This window comes from Piliocolobus tephrosceles, chromosome 20, assembly GCF_002776525.5.
Source record: "Piliocolobus tephrosceles isolate RC106 chromosome 20, ASM277652v3, whole genome shotgun sequence".
NCBI lineage: Eukaryota > Metazoa > Chordata > Mammalia > Primates > Cercopithecidae > Piliocolobus > Piliocolobus tephrosceles.
Genome location: NC_045453.1, coordinates 53,345,929 through 53,360,515, shown reverse-complemented (window position 1 = coordinate 53,360,515; position 14,587 = coordinate 53,345,929). Strand labels below are relative to the sequence as shown.

At 39.4% G+C, this 14,587-nt stretch overlaps 1 protein-coding gene across 2 annotated transcripts in view; it reads left to right on the top strand.

Annotated features, from left to right (window-relative positions):
- Window positions 1-14,587, top strand: part of PLCB1 (phospholipase C beta 1) — a 784,598-nt gene that overhangs the window by 672,478 nt on the left and 97,533 nt on the right. For both annotated transcript variants that reach the window (XM_023217869.2, XM_023217868.2), the window contains exons 28-31: window positions 7,317-7,393; window positions 7,501-7,590; window positions 8,366-8,423; window positions 9,025-9,111. In XM_023217869.2, coding sequence (XP_023073637.1) covers window positions 7,317-7,393; window positions 7,501-7,590; window positions 8,366-8,423; window positions 9,025-9,111 — 312 coding nt within the window. The remainder of the gene's footprint in view (window positions 1-7,316; window positions 7,394-7,500; window positions 7,591-8,365; window positions 8,424-9,024; window positions 9,112-14,587) is intronic.

The window sequence follows — 14,587 nt, the reverse complement described above, 5'->3', positions numbered from 1 at the left end:
GCACCATGTGCTCTGCCAGCTATCTGGGAGCCACACTTGAATGTTCTCCTTTCTGTGGTTGCCTAGATGAAGTATATGTGCCAGGAGTAATTGCAGTGTCAGGAAGTATCCCTAGGCCAGTTGTGGTAGTGCTATCTGTCTTCCTCCAATATTCAGACTTTACATAGGGTCATTTTTTTGTGTGTGAAAAATAATTTAGCTTTTCCAAGAAATGTTACATTTTCTACTAAATAAGAAATGACAAATAAGCAAAAGATTTTAGTAGTGAAATGTGAAATAAAATAACTGTCAACATTTTTGTCAATTTTCCTGATTAGTACCATAATGGGATTCACACACACACACACACACACACACACACACACGATCCAAATCCATATAGTTTTCAATTTGCTTCTTTTACTTAGCATTATGTCATGGTGATTTTTCATGTCATGCTTTTTAAAGCTTTTTCATGGCTTTGTATTACTTTATTGTATGAACGTAGCTTTATTTATTTATCTAGTTCCCTACTCAAGGTGGTATATTAGTCCATTTCACACTGCTTATAAAGACATACCCAAGACTGGGCAATTTATACCCAAACTATGAGGTTTAATTGAACTCATAGTTTCACATGGCTGGGGAGGCCTCACAATCATGGAGGAAAGCAAGGAGGAACAAGTCACATCTTACGTGGATGGCGGTAGGCAAAGAGAGCTTGTGCAGGGAAACTCCCCATTATAATACTATCAGATCTTGTGAGACCTATTCGCTATCACCGGAACAGCACAGGAAAGACCCACCCCCATAATTCAATCATCTCCCACCGGGTCCCTCCCACAACACATGGGAATTATGGGAGCTACAAGAAGAGATTTGGGTGGGGACACAGAACCAAACCTTATCAGGTAGCAACTCCACATTGAATAGAAGCCTTGGTCAGACTTTCACACTCATTTTCTCTTTGCTCAGCAAGGAAAAAAAATTTCAAAGATTATTATAACATCGAGACTCAAATAAGCAGCTATTTTAATATAAGTTCTATTTAACTATGGAAATTTTAAAAATAATAATTTTATAGATATGAAAGAATATCTCATAGAATGATCAAGATACTTGCCCTTTTTGTCCAAGACTTTCTCCTTCTGAAAAGAGAAGGGAGCTAGTAGAGATTATAGCTCTGGGGGGACAAGGCCCTCTCTGTCTGCTCACAGAGAAAGGCTGGACCATCAATACTAGCATAGTACTGGCACATAGTAGGTAAATACTCTTTGAACAAATGGTCAGGTCACACTCCCATATAAGCATCTTCCTTGTTTTTGCTTTTGTTTTTGTTTTTTTAGACACAAAGTCTAGCTTTGCTGCCCAGGCTGGAGGGCAGTGGTACAAACATAGTGCACTGCAGCCTCCATCTCCTGGGCTTTAGTGGTTCTCCTACCTCAGCCTTGCAAGTAGCTGGGACTACAGGCATGCACCACCATGCCCAGCTAATTTTCTATATTTTTTAAGAGACAGGTCTCACAATGTTGCCCAGGTTGGTCTCAAACTCCTGGCTTCAAGTGATCCTCCTGCCTCTACCTTGTTTTTAGATTGTCAGTGATATGCTTACTTCAGATGTTTTGTAAATTAAGAAAAAAATAGAAGAAGAAAATAACGTATAGTGAAAATCCAGAGTAAATGCTTCGACTAACAGAAAGGAAACAGACATCTTCTTTAGACATTAGTGGAAGGGAAAGGAAGATGTGTTGAGCCCGAAGTATGAATATTCTAGACTTGGTTTTTTGCCTATGTTCCAAGAGTGTCCTTCCTAGAAGAGACTCCAAACATACCAATTTCTGTCCACATATTTTTTATCCCTTTTGAGTTAGAGTCAAGGAATTATTCTCCTCCATGGAAACCATTTTCTTGCCCTCCAATGACTAAAGCAAGTGAAATTTAGCAGAGATGAGAACAAGCGTGAAGTTTTATTCCCCAGGGCCTTTCTTTTAACTCCTTAAAAGGCTTGGAACATTGAGCTGGGAGAGTTATCATGAATGGCAAACACACCAGCAAAGTAATTGAGATGTGTCTGTTCCTTTGGGACAGAAAAAAAAAACACACCAAAAGTGAAAATTAAATGTTGTTTACTACCATTCAGTTTACCACATACCCTCTTAATTTATTTCCTAGAAAGTCCAAGTGAATTTTCACTTCTTCTCTACCTTTAATAGTCAGTTTACTTTCAGAGTTTTGTGACTAATAAATGATTGAATGGCTCCTTGAGCAGAGCCAGCCTGCTGATAAATACACCAAAAGTTGGTATACCTTGCTTTTAGGTTAGTCAAAAAGCACTTCAATTATTATATGAAAAATCACTCTTCTGGGTACTATTTTCACATCTTATGCAGTAAGAACTCTGAGCACAAAACACAGAAGTTTATCTTGTTTAGAAATGAAGCAGAGTTGTTTTATTTCTGTTTTTGTTTGTTTTTATTTTGTCCTTATTCTTGTGATTGCAAGCTACAGAATTCCATGCTGGACTAACTTAGGCCAGAAGGGTATATACTAGAAAAGTACACAGGGTATATCACATACGAAAGGGGACTGTCCAAACTCTGCCCCTGCTTTCCTCTGCGTATTAGTGTTATTCTTTTCCAGTGGCAGATAGGCTTCCCCTTGATAGAAAATACAGGCACTGATCCCTTCAGAGTTTTATTTCTCCATTGACGTGTAGGAAAAATCTTGGGGAAAACCTTGTTTGGGTCCTATGATGACCAAGCCTGCAACCAAAAGTCAGAGTATGACTGACCCAGCTTGGATTAATGTCTCCCCTGGACCAATTACCTTGGCCAAGAGATGGGGGGTAAAAAATACAGCAGTTCCCAAGGGAAACATGTGGGAGAGGCCATTCTCAGAAAGCAGAGGACGTTCTTCCTGGAGAAGTAGTTAGTATTGGGTAGAGAAAACTACAGGTATACCCCAAATCCTCTTTTTGCAGCCTAAAAGAGAGATAAATCATTGATGCACGTATAAAATCCCATTGCCAATTTAATGTGAGCTGGACAGTAGTGGCATACTATTTAATATTAACAAAATCATAATATTAATTATTCTGTGTCCTGGAGCTTCAGTAGAAAAAATTTAAATAAAAATAATAAATGCCGTATGGGCAGAATTTCAGTAAGAGCGAGAGTCTTCTAAAAAATAGCTGAGATTGGGCTTGGTGGCTCACACCTGTAATCCCAGCACTTTGGGAGACTGAGAAGGGCAGATCACGTGAGGTCAGGGGTTCGAGACCAGCCTGGGCAATATGGTGAAACCCCATCTCTACTAAAATTACAAAAATTAGCTGGGTATGGTGGCACACGCCTGTAATCCGAACTATTCAGAAGGCTAAGGCATGACAATCACTTGAACCCAGGAAGTGGAGGTTGCAGTGAGCCAAGATTGCACCACTGTACTGCAGCCTGGGCAACAGAGCAATACTCTATCTCAAAAAAAAAAAAAAAACAAGGCTGAGATGAGCAGAGGTGGGGCTGTGTAGTAAGGCACTATGGGGGAGATGAAGGCAAACTGAGCACAGTAGGACCTTTACATATTTTACATATTACACACAGAGATATCCTTTTAAAACATACACTCTTTGGGATTCTAAGGAAGCACCATTTTCATTTAATTGCATGCAAAAGCCTCATTTAAAAAAATACACCTGGATTTCACATTAAGATGCTTTTTCCTAAAGGAATGAAATTTAGCTTGTTAAACACCAAACCTATATAATTTAAAAAGTATTTCCAATAAGGCAACCTGTGACTTGAATGTGAGCTTTCATAACTATCGCTGAGGTTGGGTCCAGTGTAGTTTTGAAACTTAAAAGATTTCATTCACAACCATGTTTTTCAGTGCCTATTTTGTATAGAGCCTGGGATCCTAAACATTTATTAAGAATGGAAGGTTGAAATGGTGACATCCCTTTGTGGGAACAATAATAAGGTATTTACATATAAAAGGCATGTCAGTAAATGACGCCCTATAAGAAAAACCAATTAGGGGGCCAACACCCAGAGTTATCCGGGCAACCAAAGGGGAGAATCACCTAAGGCTGGCTTACAAAGGGAAGGGGCAGAGAGAAATTGAAATAGTTTCTTCCAGATAGTCTCCATCTTCCACAACCACCTAGACAATGCTTCTCAAACTCTAATGTGCACTCAAATCTCCTAGGAATTTTGTTAAACATGTAGATTCTGACTTAGTTGAAAACTTACATTTCTAATGTGCTCCTTGGTGATGCTCTTGCCACTGGTAAGTGGACCACACTTTGAGTAGCAAGATCTAGAAAGCCAGGTTATCAGCTCAGAGTGTCTAAAATAGTGCCTGCTATTTAGTAGGTGCTTAATAAATATTCATTGCATCGTGGCTAAATCGAATAGTTTAGATAAGTGTGTGTTCTGGGACCACAGGAGGTGGGAACCGGTTCTGGAAGCTGTAAAGGGCAAATGCAGGGGGTGTGATGGGAGCCAAGAGGAAGGCAAGAGGACGCAACAGAGAGGGAACTTCTGAGGAGCCTGGAGGGAGTGTAGCACTGACAATGGTGTGGAGCCTGACACCAAACCAACATAAAAGTCAGAACTGAGTGGGTAGAAGGTCTGTGAGTTCTCAAGCTTAGTCTCATCATTGACCGGATGCCGATGCTGGTAAGGATGAGGGCAGTAGGTGGAAGGAAGACAGTACCTGTGAGCAGATGCTGGCATAATCAAGAAAATATTCTGAAGTCAGGTGAATGATAGAGATGAGAACATGGAAACAGAAATATAATTCAAAGGAGTTGCTGGGAGACTTAGCAGTGGCTTGTCGAATGAGGGAGGGTCCACCAAGACACCTCCCTCTTCAAGTCTGGCACAAAGCATCCAAATCACCTCAGGAGATTTTGAGAATATTGATTACCAGGCCCTATCCCTAGACATTTGCAGTCCATAGGTCCTGGAATCTGTATTTTTAAGAAGTTCCCCCAAGTGATTCTGATGTTGCAGCCAAGGAAGGTGATCCCTGGGTAACTCTCTGTAACTCCTTCAAGTGATTGGAAGAGGAGAAAGGCCCTCTAGGGAAGGGAAGGTGCTAGTCAGAGGACACTTCAGCTAAATAGAGGCATTGCAGGAGACCCCAAGGAAATGGCCAGAGTCTTTGCATGCTGGAATTTTACAGCTTGATAAATGGCATGACTACAAAGTAATGCCTCATGATTTCTTTAACTGTGATAATCATGATTAGGCAATCCCTTTTGAAGGATCAAATAGGCTTTCTACTGGCCCAAGTCCTAGTTAATATTTGTTCAGATTTAATCCACTTCACAGATGAATGCATCAAATTTCATGATAATTTTAAATGAATGTGAATACCATATTATAATTCTCTTGTAAGCCATGGAACCTTATTTGTCTGGGTTTTTAACCAGCTCAGCCACTTACCAGCTCTGGGGTCCTGAGCCCAGAACTTGAGCCAGGTGTGTCAGCATGTTCATATGTAAAACAAAAATAATAACACCAACCACACAGGGCAACTCTCAGGATTAAGTAAATACGTGTGAATCTTTTTTTTTTTTTTTTTTTTTTGAGACAGAGTTTTGCTCTTGTTGCCCAGAGTGTATCCAGAGTTGCTGGAGTGCAATGCCGCAATCTCGGCTCACTGCAAACTCCACCTCCCGGGTTCAAGTGATTCTCCTGCCTCAGCCTCCCAAGTAGCTGGGATTGCAGGCGCCTGCCACCATGCCCGGCTAATTTTTTTGTAGTTTTTGTGAAGACAGGGTTTTACCATGGTGGTCAGGTTAGTCTTGAACTCCTGACCTCAAGTGATCCGCCTGCCACGGCCTCCCAAAGTGCTGGGATTAAAGTGTGAGCCACCGCGCCCAGCCACATGTGAATCTTTAAAACTGTGCCTGACATACAGAAATGATCAATGAAAGCGCTGTAGGACCCTCTCCTGAGTTCAGCCAAAGACGGGGTCCTTGTCACATGGCCACAAAAAGTTAGGCTTGAAGACAATTTGAAGAGTAAGGAGGACAGGGTTTTATTGTGTTCAAAGGAAAAGAGGGAAACAGGTTCTCTCCACAAGGCCGGAGTCCCTGCTGGTGTGCTTCCCACCTTGCAGATTGAATTCCAAGTTCCACCCAGGAAGAGGAGTGGCCAGGCTGCGATTGGAGTGGACTTCTGTGGCTGCACCCCAGAGTGCATCCCTCCCAGCCAGCAGGCCCACTGAAGTTTTTCCAGGGACCCTTATACTTGGCTGTCTCAAAAGTTTGTGGTATTATGATTTATCTTGTCACTATTACAGCTACCACTTATATAAGACTAGTCAACTTGGCTTGCCTTGTATGTTTTTGGGAAAGAGAATCTCCATCTATGGGAAAAGCAGTGGGGCCTTTCAGAGGATGTCCACACCATCTATTTGGTGCTCCAGTAAGAAGGGTTGAGTCCAGTTGCTAGAGCCATCTGAAAACCTTGCAGAAGGTTCTCCAGACTCCTCATGTGGAAAAAAGGAAAAGATTGGCAGGCAGAATGACCTTTATGTAATTAACAAACACCTACTGGGCATCAAGTGAATATTAGGAATTGTGAATTGTGCAGAGTAACAAGGATACAAAAACACAATTGATGCCCTCTTGGGGCTTAATTTGATAATAGATGTACTACAATAAATACTTGTGGTCACGGTGATGTAGTGACAGTTCAATGACAGCACAAAGAGAATTTCTGATGTTCTTTATATCTACTGGAAATTGCCCACGCAAGAACACAAATGTCAGCTTCTAAGATGGAAAACTCATGTCATCTTCAAAGCAATTCAACAATGAATGATAGTTGTGAGCCAAGAATTATAACTCGCTGTTGATTATAACTTACATTTATGTCCTACTTATTTTTATTTTGAGCTTCATAGTACCTCCAAAACATAAAGGCAGTGAGAATCCCATTTATAACTGAGAAAATGTACGTTCTGAAAATGTAGGGTCTTGCCCCAAATTTCACTTTTAGGAAGTCACAGGTAGAGATTGGACCCAGGTCCTACACTGTAGGTTGTCTTCACACTGAGCTGGGCTATGTAACTGCCACAACAATCTAATGAACTCTGTTTAATTAAAAAGAGATAAGAAGAAGAATTTTATATTAAAACCCATAAGCCTAGATAATATGATGGTTCTAAATTGTCCTCATGGCCAATGTTAGATGTCTGGCAACTCTAACTATTGTGAAACATCCATCACAGATTTTCTAACTATAGATTCTGTTGTTTGAGGGAGGTGGGAAGGAAGCTCTGTTTGCGATCATTTGAAATAGCAAACTGACATTTTCTTTTTCCAGCTTATTCAAAAGTTGACAGATGTCGCAGAAGAGTGTCAGAACAATCAGTTAAAGAAGCTCAAAGAAATCTGTGAGAAGTAAGCCTTCATTCCCATTACAATTGACATGTGCATCTACATTGATTCAACACAAATTCCCATCTGATTGACCTCTTTTTTCTCGTTTACTTCCATTGTAACTTCAGAGAAAAGAAAGAATTAAAGAAGAAAATGGATAAAAAGAGGCAGGAGAAGATAACAGAAGCTAAGTCTAAAGACAAAAGTCAGATGGAAGAGTAAGTCAAAAGTGTCCCCTCTCCCCAACAGTTCATCTGGGAATTATTTTATTCTGTACATTGGAATCACAGGTTCTTAACCAGTCAAAGACTCCTCCATGAAGTTTCTCCTCTAGTCAGCCTTTCAAAAGATTCTTTTGGTAAGGTTTTTAAGAGGGAAGGCTCAAACAAAGAGTAGGTCCATAAAGGAGTGAGGCACACCCAGGACCTTTTAAAGAGTAAGCAAAGAGCTTCCCTCAGGGAAAGGCTAAATCCTCACTTCCCACGCATAACCTTCCTGGCATTTAGTGAAAACAGAGCCTGTGCCTTGGGAGGAACCTGACTTTTGTCCGGAGGCTGGCAAATTTTACCTTTCTTGTAGCAGTAATAAGAATGTTGCTATGGCTCACATTTGTCACGTCAGCACTTTGAAAGGCCTAGGTGGGAGGATTGCTTGAGGCCAGGAGTTCAAGGGGGCCTGGACAACACGGAGAGACTGTCTCTACAAAAAAGTTTTAAAATTAGCTGTGTGTGGTGGTGCACACCTGTATTCCCAGCTACTCAGAAGGTTGAGGCCGGAGGATGGCTTCAGCCCTGTAGGTCAAGGCTTCAGTGAGCCATGATGGTGCACTGCACTCTACCCTGGGCAACAGAGCGAAACTTTGTCTCAAATAAATAAATAAGAAAAAAGAAAATAATGTTGAGAGTTCTGTAACCTGTCATTTAGAAGTCTGAGATTCCTGTTTGTCAATTTTGGATGAGTTGGTATAATGATGTATTCATCATTTGCTTTAAGGGAGAAGACAGAGATGATCCGGTCATATATCCAGGAAGTGGTGCAGTACATCAAGAGGGTACGTGGGCTCATCACACTCTCTCCTTTGCAAACCATGTGTGAACATTTGGTGAGCTCACTGTGAGCTTCTGGAAGGAAATGTCATGCCTTGTCATATCTTTTTATCACTAGCACCTAGCAGAACTGTTTCACAGGGTGGGCACTCCTTAATCAACATTTCTGCACGTTGAATTGCAAACAGCTATGCAAAAGGATTCATCTAAAAATAGACAGTCGAGTATTTTCCAAAGTCAAGAGCCCAGAAACATGTTGTAAATGAGAGTTTTCCCAAAAGAACCTTTAATTGTTATCGATGATAGAGATGATGGCAACCCTGAAGGGCTGTCCTTTTTTTTTCCCAATTAATGTCATAGGAATGCTTACATATTTATCGAAAGGTAAGAACAGTCCAGTCCATTGATCACCACCTCCCACCCTATGTTCCTATCACCCAGCTTCAACACTTACTACAGTCTACTATACTTGTAAGTGTAGTTCTTGATCAGGAGATCAAATAATCAAATGCAAGCCATATATCTGAAAAGCTTTCAGTATTTTCTGAAAATGGGCACTTTTAAACGTTTAGATGAAAATAATGTTTCTTGTAACTTTTCTTATAGCTAGAAGAGGCACAAAGTAAACGGCAAGAAAAACTCGTAGAGAAACACAAGGAAATACGTCAGCAGATCCTGGATGAAAAGCCCAAGGTAAACGGAACTGAATTAAAATGCACAATTATTTTATTTGATTTCCATTTAGTAAGAATAAAACCTTCCTGGTTTACGTAAGTACCTTGTACACAGCCTCAGATCAGTTCTTGCATATGAAACTCATGTATCTTTCTCAATGAAGGTAAAAATACAGCAATATTCGGTAAGCTTTTATCATCAGCTGGTGAGCTTTTTAAAACTGCAAATGTACAGAACCCAGCCCCAGAGATTTGGCTTGAACTAATCTGGGGTATGGCTCAAACAAAGGTATTTTTATAGTCCCTTTCTCCTGGAGAATCAGAAACTATCCAAATCTTCAGTTTGGTTACTACTGAGTAAACTTGAGTTCCAAATAGCTGATGTAATGTTGTAATGCCGCCCTCTGTCCAGCAGAGGATGCCCTGCACCAAAATCACTTCGGTTTTTATACAGCAAAATAGTCTCATAAATCAGAGAAAAGCAAATCTTTTGTTTCCCATAGTAACAGTCGATTGGGGCTCTACTTTAAAATTATGTTCATTGTTTGGTTAAAATTAATTGTCTTATGAATATTAACTTTGAATGAACTGAATATCTGTAGATCAAATACTTTGAGGTTAGCAAATGAAATCTCAGTTTTAGAACATTCCTTACATTTTGATTCGCCACCGAATAGTTTTCTGTTTATGGAGATTGTGTTTTTCAATTTTCCTGCCCTTCTGTTTTCAATTTAAAATATCTACTCTAAAAAGTATTGCCATTCCACACAAGTATTTCTTGAGTCCTCAAAGTTAAAAAACGTTAGGGTTTTATTTAATTGTATGTTTCATTCACCAATTTACTTCTTATAGATTTCTTATGGATCATTCTGAATATATTTTCATGGTTCTTTGTGCTCTTATGCTTTCATATTTATTTTATAAGACATTTATTTAATATTTTTAATTTCTAAGTTTTTAGGGTTGACAGTATAATTCTCAAGCAAGAATTAATAATTACTTAGATATGGTGCTAATTCTTATGTTTCTCCTATAAACATATAATGTAGATCTTCTCAGCCACCCTCTCAGGTTGATTATGCACTAATAAAGTGGAATAAATTTTAACATAATTTCAGAAATTGCTATACTTTCCAATCAGGATTGGTCTTTTTAAAATGCTCAAATTATTTAGAGCAAAAGGTTCAGTTTGACTGAAATTTAAGAAACACCTTTACAATAATCAGTCCCAGGTGATATATTCAGATACACACATTTCTAATCTATACTGTCTGGATTTAAATTTGTCATTACTTTGTACACTGACATAATAGAATTTGCTTATGTTTGATGGCTCAGCTAATTTTTGTATTTCAAAAAAATTTATCTTAGGGAATATGATTCTTTTCAGAGTTTCATTTTGCTTTTTTTTTTTTTTCATGTGTGTGTTTCGGTTCAACAATGTTAACCATTTTACTTACAGATAAAATGTGAATGTAAAATCATTAATGTGTTTAAATTATATAACTCTAAGAATCAATAACCCATATAAAGATTTTCCTGTTACTGCTCTAGGTCATCATGAGTAAAATCAACCTCAATAAATGTGGAAGCACCCTTCAACTTCTTCCCTGGATATAACTGGTCATGAAAAGAATTAATAACTTTTGGCCATTTTATCAGCAGTCAGGGTGCATTCAGCTGCAATTTTACAATAAGCCCAATTAAAACTGGCTTCAACAGCTATGGTATTTAGTAAGCCACATTACTGGAAATTCAGAGGTACCACAGTTGTAACAATGATTAATTTAGTGGCTTAACAATTTCATCTCCAGGTATTTTTAGAATTTCTACTGTTGTTGCCTTCTAGCTACAGGCCGTGAACTCAGTCATGAGCCGGCTGCCCTAGCTCCACACATCATAACCTTACATAAAACCACTCAAAGGCTGTGCAGCAAATGTCTTCATTTTGTAACCCTTTCTAGGATTGAGAAAAACCTTCCTACATCCTCCCTTAGCTGGTGTTTCCTCATTGGCTACAATGGCCTCATATTCCCATTCTTAAACCAATCATGGGTAATAGGGTATAACTTTCATGATTGGCTTAGAGTAATTAAGATTCACTCACAAGGCTAGAGAGAGTTCAGTTTCTCCTCAATTCCATGATCATCAGGTACCTGAACAAAATTGATATTATATCATCAAAGAAATAGAGGGGAAACAGCAATTGGGTAGATATGTAACATAGAGGGTATGTTACAGCCACGTTTCTAAAAATTTTTAATTTCTTCCTTTTTGGCCCCTTGGAAAGAGATCTGAAGTGTTTCTATGAATTTTTAGTAGTTGTATTGTCTGCATTTTTTATTGTAAATAGGTACTATGATGAATTCCTCTGTGCTTTTCTTCCATGAGGTTGCTACATGACCATATTTATGTGTCTGGATTTGAAGGTTGCCCTTCAAGCTTGTTGGTTCCATGTCAAACTAAAGCATTTCTTGAGGGTTTTTCTGCATGGCTTGAAAATGTTGTGCCTTAGAGCTGTGATTTTATTAATAAAATAATAAATCATGACTGTTAACATTGTGGGGCATGGTGGTTAATAAAGGGAAATGACAATGGTAAGAGGAGGAGTAATAGACGTAGAGTGAAACAACAAAATCAGGTGTGAGGCATGTGAAGAAAGACCAAAGCACAGGACAGCAAAGTAGATATTAATAAATGGGTGGTGAGGAGAGGCCAGGCCAGCGTAGCAGTCACTGATGCTCCCGTAACTGTGGGGCATGGATCGAAACCACAGTAACACTGTCTTTGAAATAATCCCTCTCCACATCTAGTACTGAAACAGGCTTTGAATCTTGACATAGACATGAGGGAAATTAGCGAAAACAGAAACAAAAGAAGGAACAACCCAAGGAAATGAAACTGATCGAGAGTATCTCTAAAACAAGTCCGCGGAGTCAGTGCCATTCAGTCAGATAAGAAGACAGAGTGATTTTGTGACCTCTAGAACTTTATGAATGCTTCCATTACTGGGTTTTGGATGAGAAACGCGAGCTGACATTGCCGCAGTTAATATTAAAGACAATTGTAACCTTCTTCTGAAGAAGAAAGCATGCCAAACTTTGCCATAGGTTACAGAGGAAAATTTACAGATGGGATGAAGCTTTTTAAGTAGAAACTGATCATAGCTAAGTTTTTGCTGACACCAAAAGTCTGTATAGGCTACATGACATCGTATTTCTTCCTGTTCTTCCATTTCTTTCACCATGTTGTTGTATATAATAATTTACTTTCTCTTCATCCACTTATTCTAACTAATGTAATAATGTGTTTCGTGTTCCCAATCTTGTTCTTAACAGGGAGGAAGCTCTTGTTTACATTACTGTTTGCTCTGGGATATTACTATTTTGAGGTATTCTGAACCTTGATTAACCCCAATTGTATCGGTATAATTTTCTAAGCCATTGGTAAACAAACAACTCCTTTGAAAGTAACAAACAGATATTTTGTAAATCTTTCAGCGAAAGAAATTTGAAAAGCCAATGGCTCAAAGTTAACAGTTTTTCAGTGGCAAAGAAGTAGTTATTCTGGCTCAATTTAGAGCAAACTACACGCAAAACCTCATTCAAAGTGTGACTTTGCTAGCGGTTTACTCAACAATGTGCATGTCATCTCGAGTTCCCGACATTTTTACCATCCTGCAACAGCAGTCATAGGAGAATATGCCTCAATCAGAATTAGGCTAAATGTTTGTTTCAATTCTGCATGTGACCCAGGACCTTCAGGCTTTCTGGGCGGATCACTTGAGGTCAAGAGTTCGAGACCAGTCTGGCCAACATGGGGAAACCCCATCTTTACCAAATGTGGCCAGTCACATGTGAAAAGTTTATTTTAGATTATTGCACTGTGTGACATGCACCAAGCTCTTTTCATATGGAAAGTTCATTTTTTCTGCTATGAAAAAAAGAGATTCAATTAGTTTATTCCTTTTGTAGGTAGTTTTGAGGGTATTGGGGAAAATGGAAATAGGTGGTCCCTCCAGGCAATTTGTACAAATAAAATATTTTGGCCTCGATTTGACATAAAATGATGTACATTGCTGTACATAAGTCCCATGGAAACTTATTATGTTATAAACAACAATAGACACTCTTAGAAGGGAATACTTAGCTCCTTTCCAGGAGAGTTCTGAATTCTAGAGAAACATTCAACTGCATGTTTTCTAGCAATGAGATATTTGATTCAGTCCCTGAGTGTATGTGGGTTTCAGTTTTGTTTGAGGTGTGCCTTTTTTTGAAATCCATAGTAGTAGAATTTTCAAGATGGATGCAGTAAACACTGGCCAGTCTTCTGACTCGGTGAAATAATTGGTTTCCTTGGGATTTCCATACCTGGGTTTGCCAAAGTCAATAGGAAAGTGTTTATGTGTACAAACAATGTTAGGAACAACTCAGCCCAACTGCCAGTGCAGAGAGAATCCATACCTTTTGTGGTCCTGCTCAACCCTGGATTGATCCGTTATAAAAATGACCTTCTACCTTTTTCCTGGACACTTCAAAGAATTCATTGTAACATATGAAAACACGGTTGGCTGGGCGTGGTGCCTCACGCCTGAAATCCCAGCACTTTGGGAGGCTGAGGTGGGCGGATCACTTGAGGTCAAGAGTTCGAGACCAGTCTGGCCAACATGGGGAAACCCCATCTCTACCAAAATACAAAAATTAGCGAGGCATGGTGGTAGGCACCTGTAGTCCCAGCTACCTGGGAGGCTGAGGCAGGAGAATCACTTGAACCCGGGAGGCGGAGGTTGTAGTAAGCCGAGATCGCGCCACTGCATTCCAGCCTGGGCAACTGAGTGGGACCACCTGGTCTCAAAAAAGAAAAGAAAAAAGAAAACACGGTTGATCACAAGTTGCCCTGAGTCTGTTGTGAATATGCCAATGTTTATCGATCACTTTGCAGCCCCTGACTCTTTATAAGAAGAATCATCTTTTGAGGGGAATTTTTAATGAACTATCTCCATAACCTCATAAAACAGTCAATAAATGTGTAATTTACTTTTTCTCTGATCTTAATTTGTCTTTGATGCTTCTTAGAACACAGGTTTTCTGTTTTAATTTAGCTCATCATCAATAGAGAATTCTGGGAAGCTTTAGGGCATTTTAATTTATTCCCAAAGAATATTTCATCATGTAGCTACTGGCTCTTTTTTTTTCCTCCAACAAGGGTATATAGACTGATTTTCCTTATTTCTCCTCTGACATCTTTGTAACAGGGTGAGTGACTCATCACTCTGCTTGAAGTTAGTCTTGTTGGACCTACCGCTGGGCTCTGAGACAGAACCTTACATGTGGCTGATATCTCCTGTGTTTGGGAGAGAAAAGGCAAACTTAGGGATTTAAAATAAAACATTTTTTAAAGTAATGTATTTGTGTCTCCTCTAATCTTTTGCGGCTTGACGGGGAAATGGATTCTTCCTTGCCAGCACCTATTGGATCTTCTCCCAGAAGCCAAAC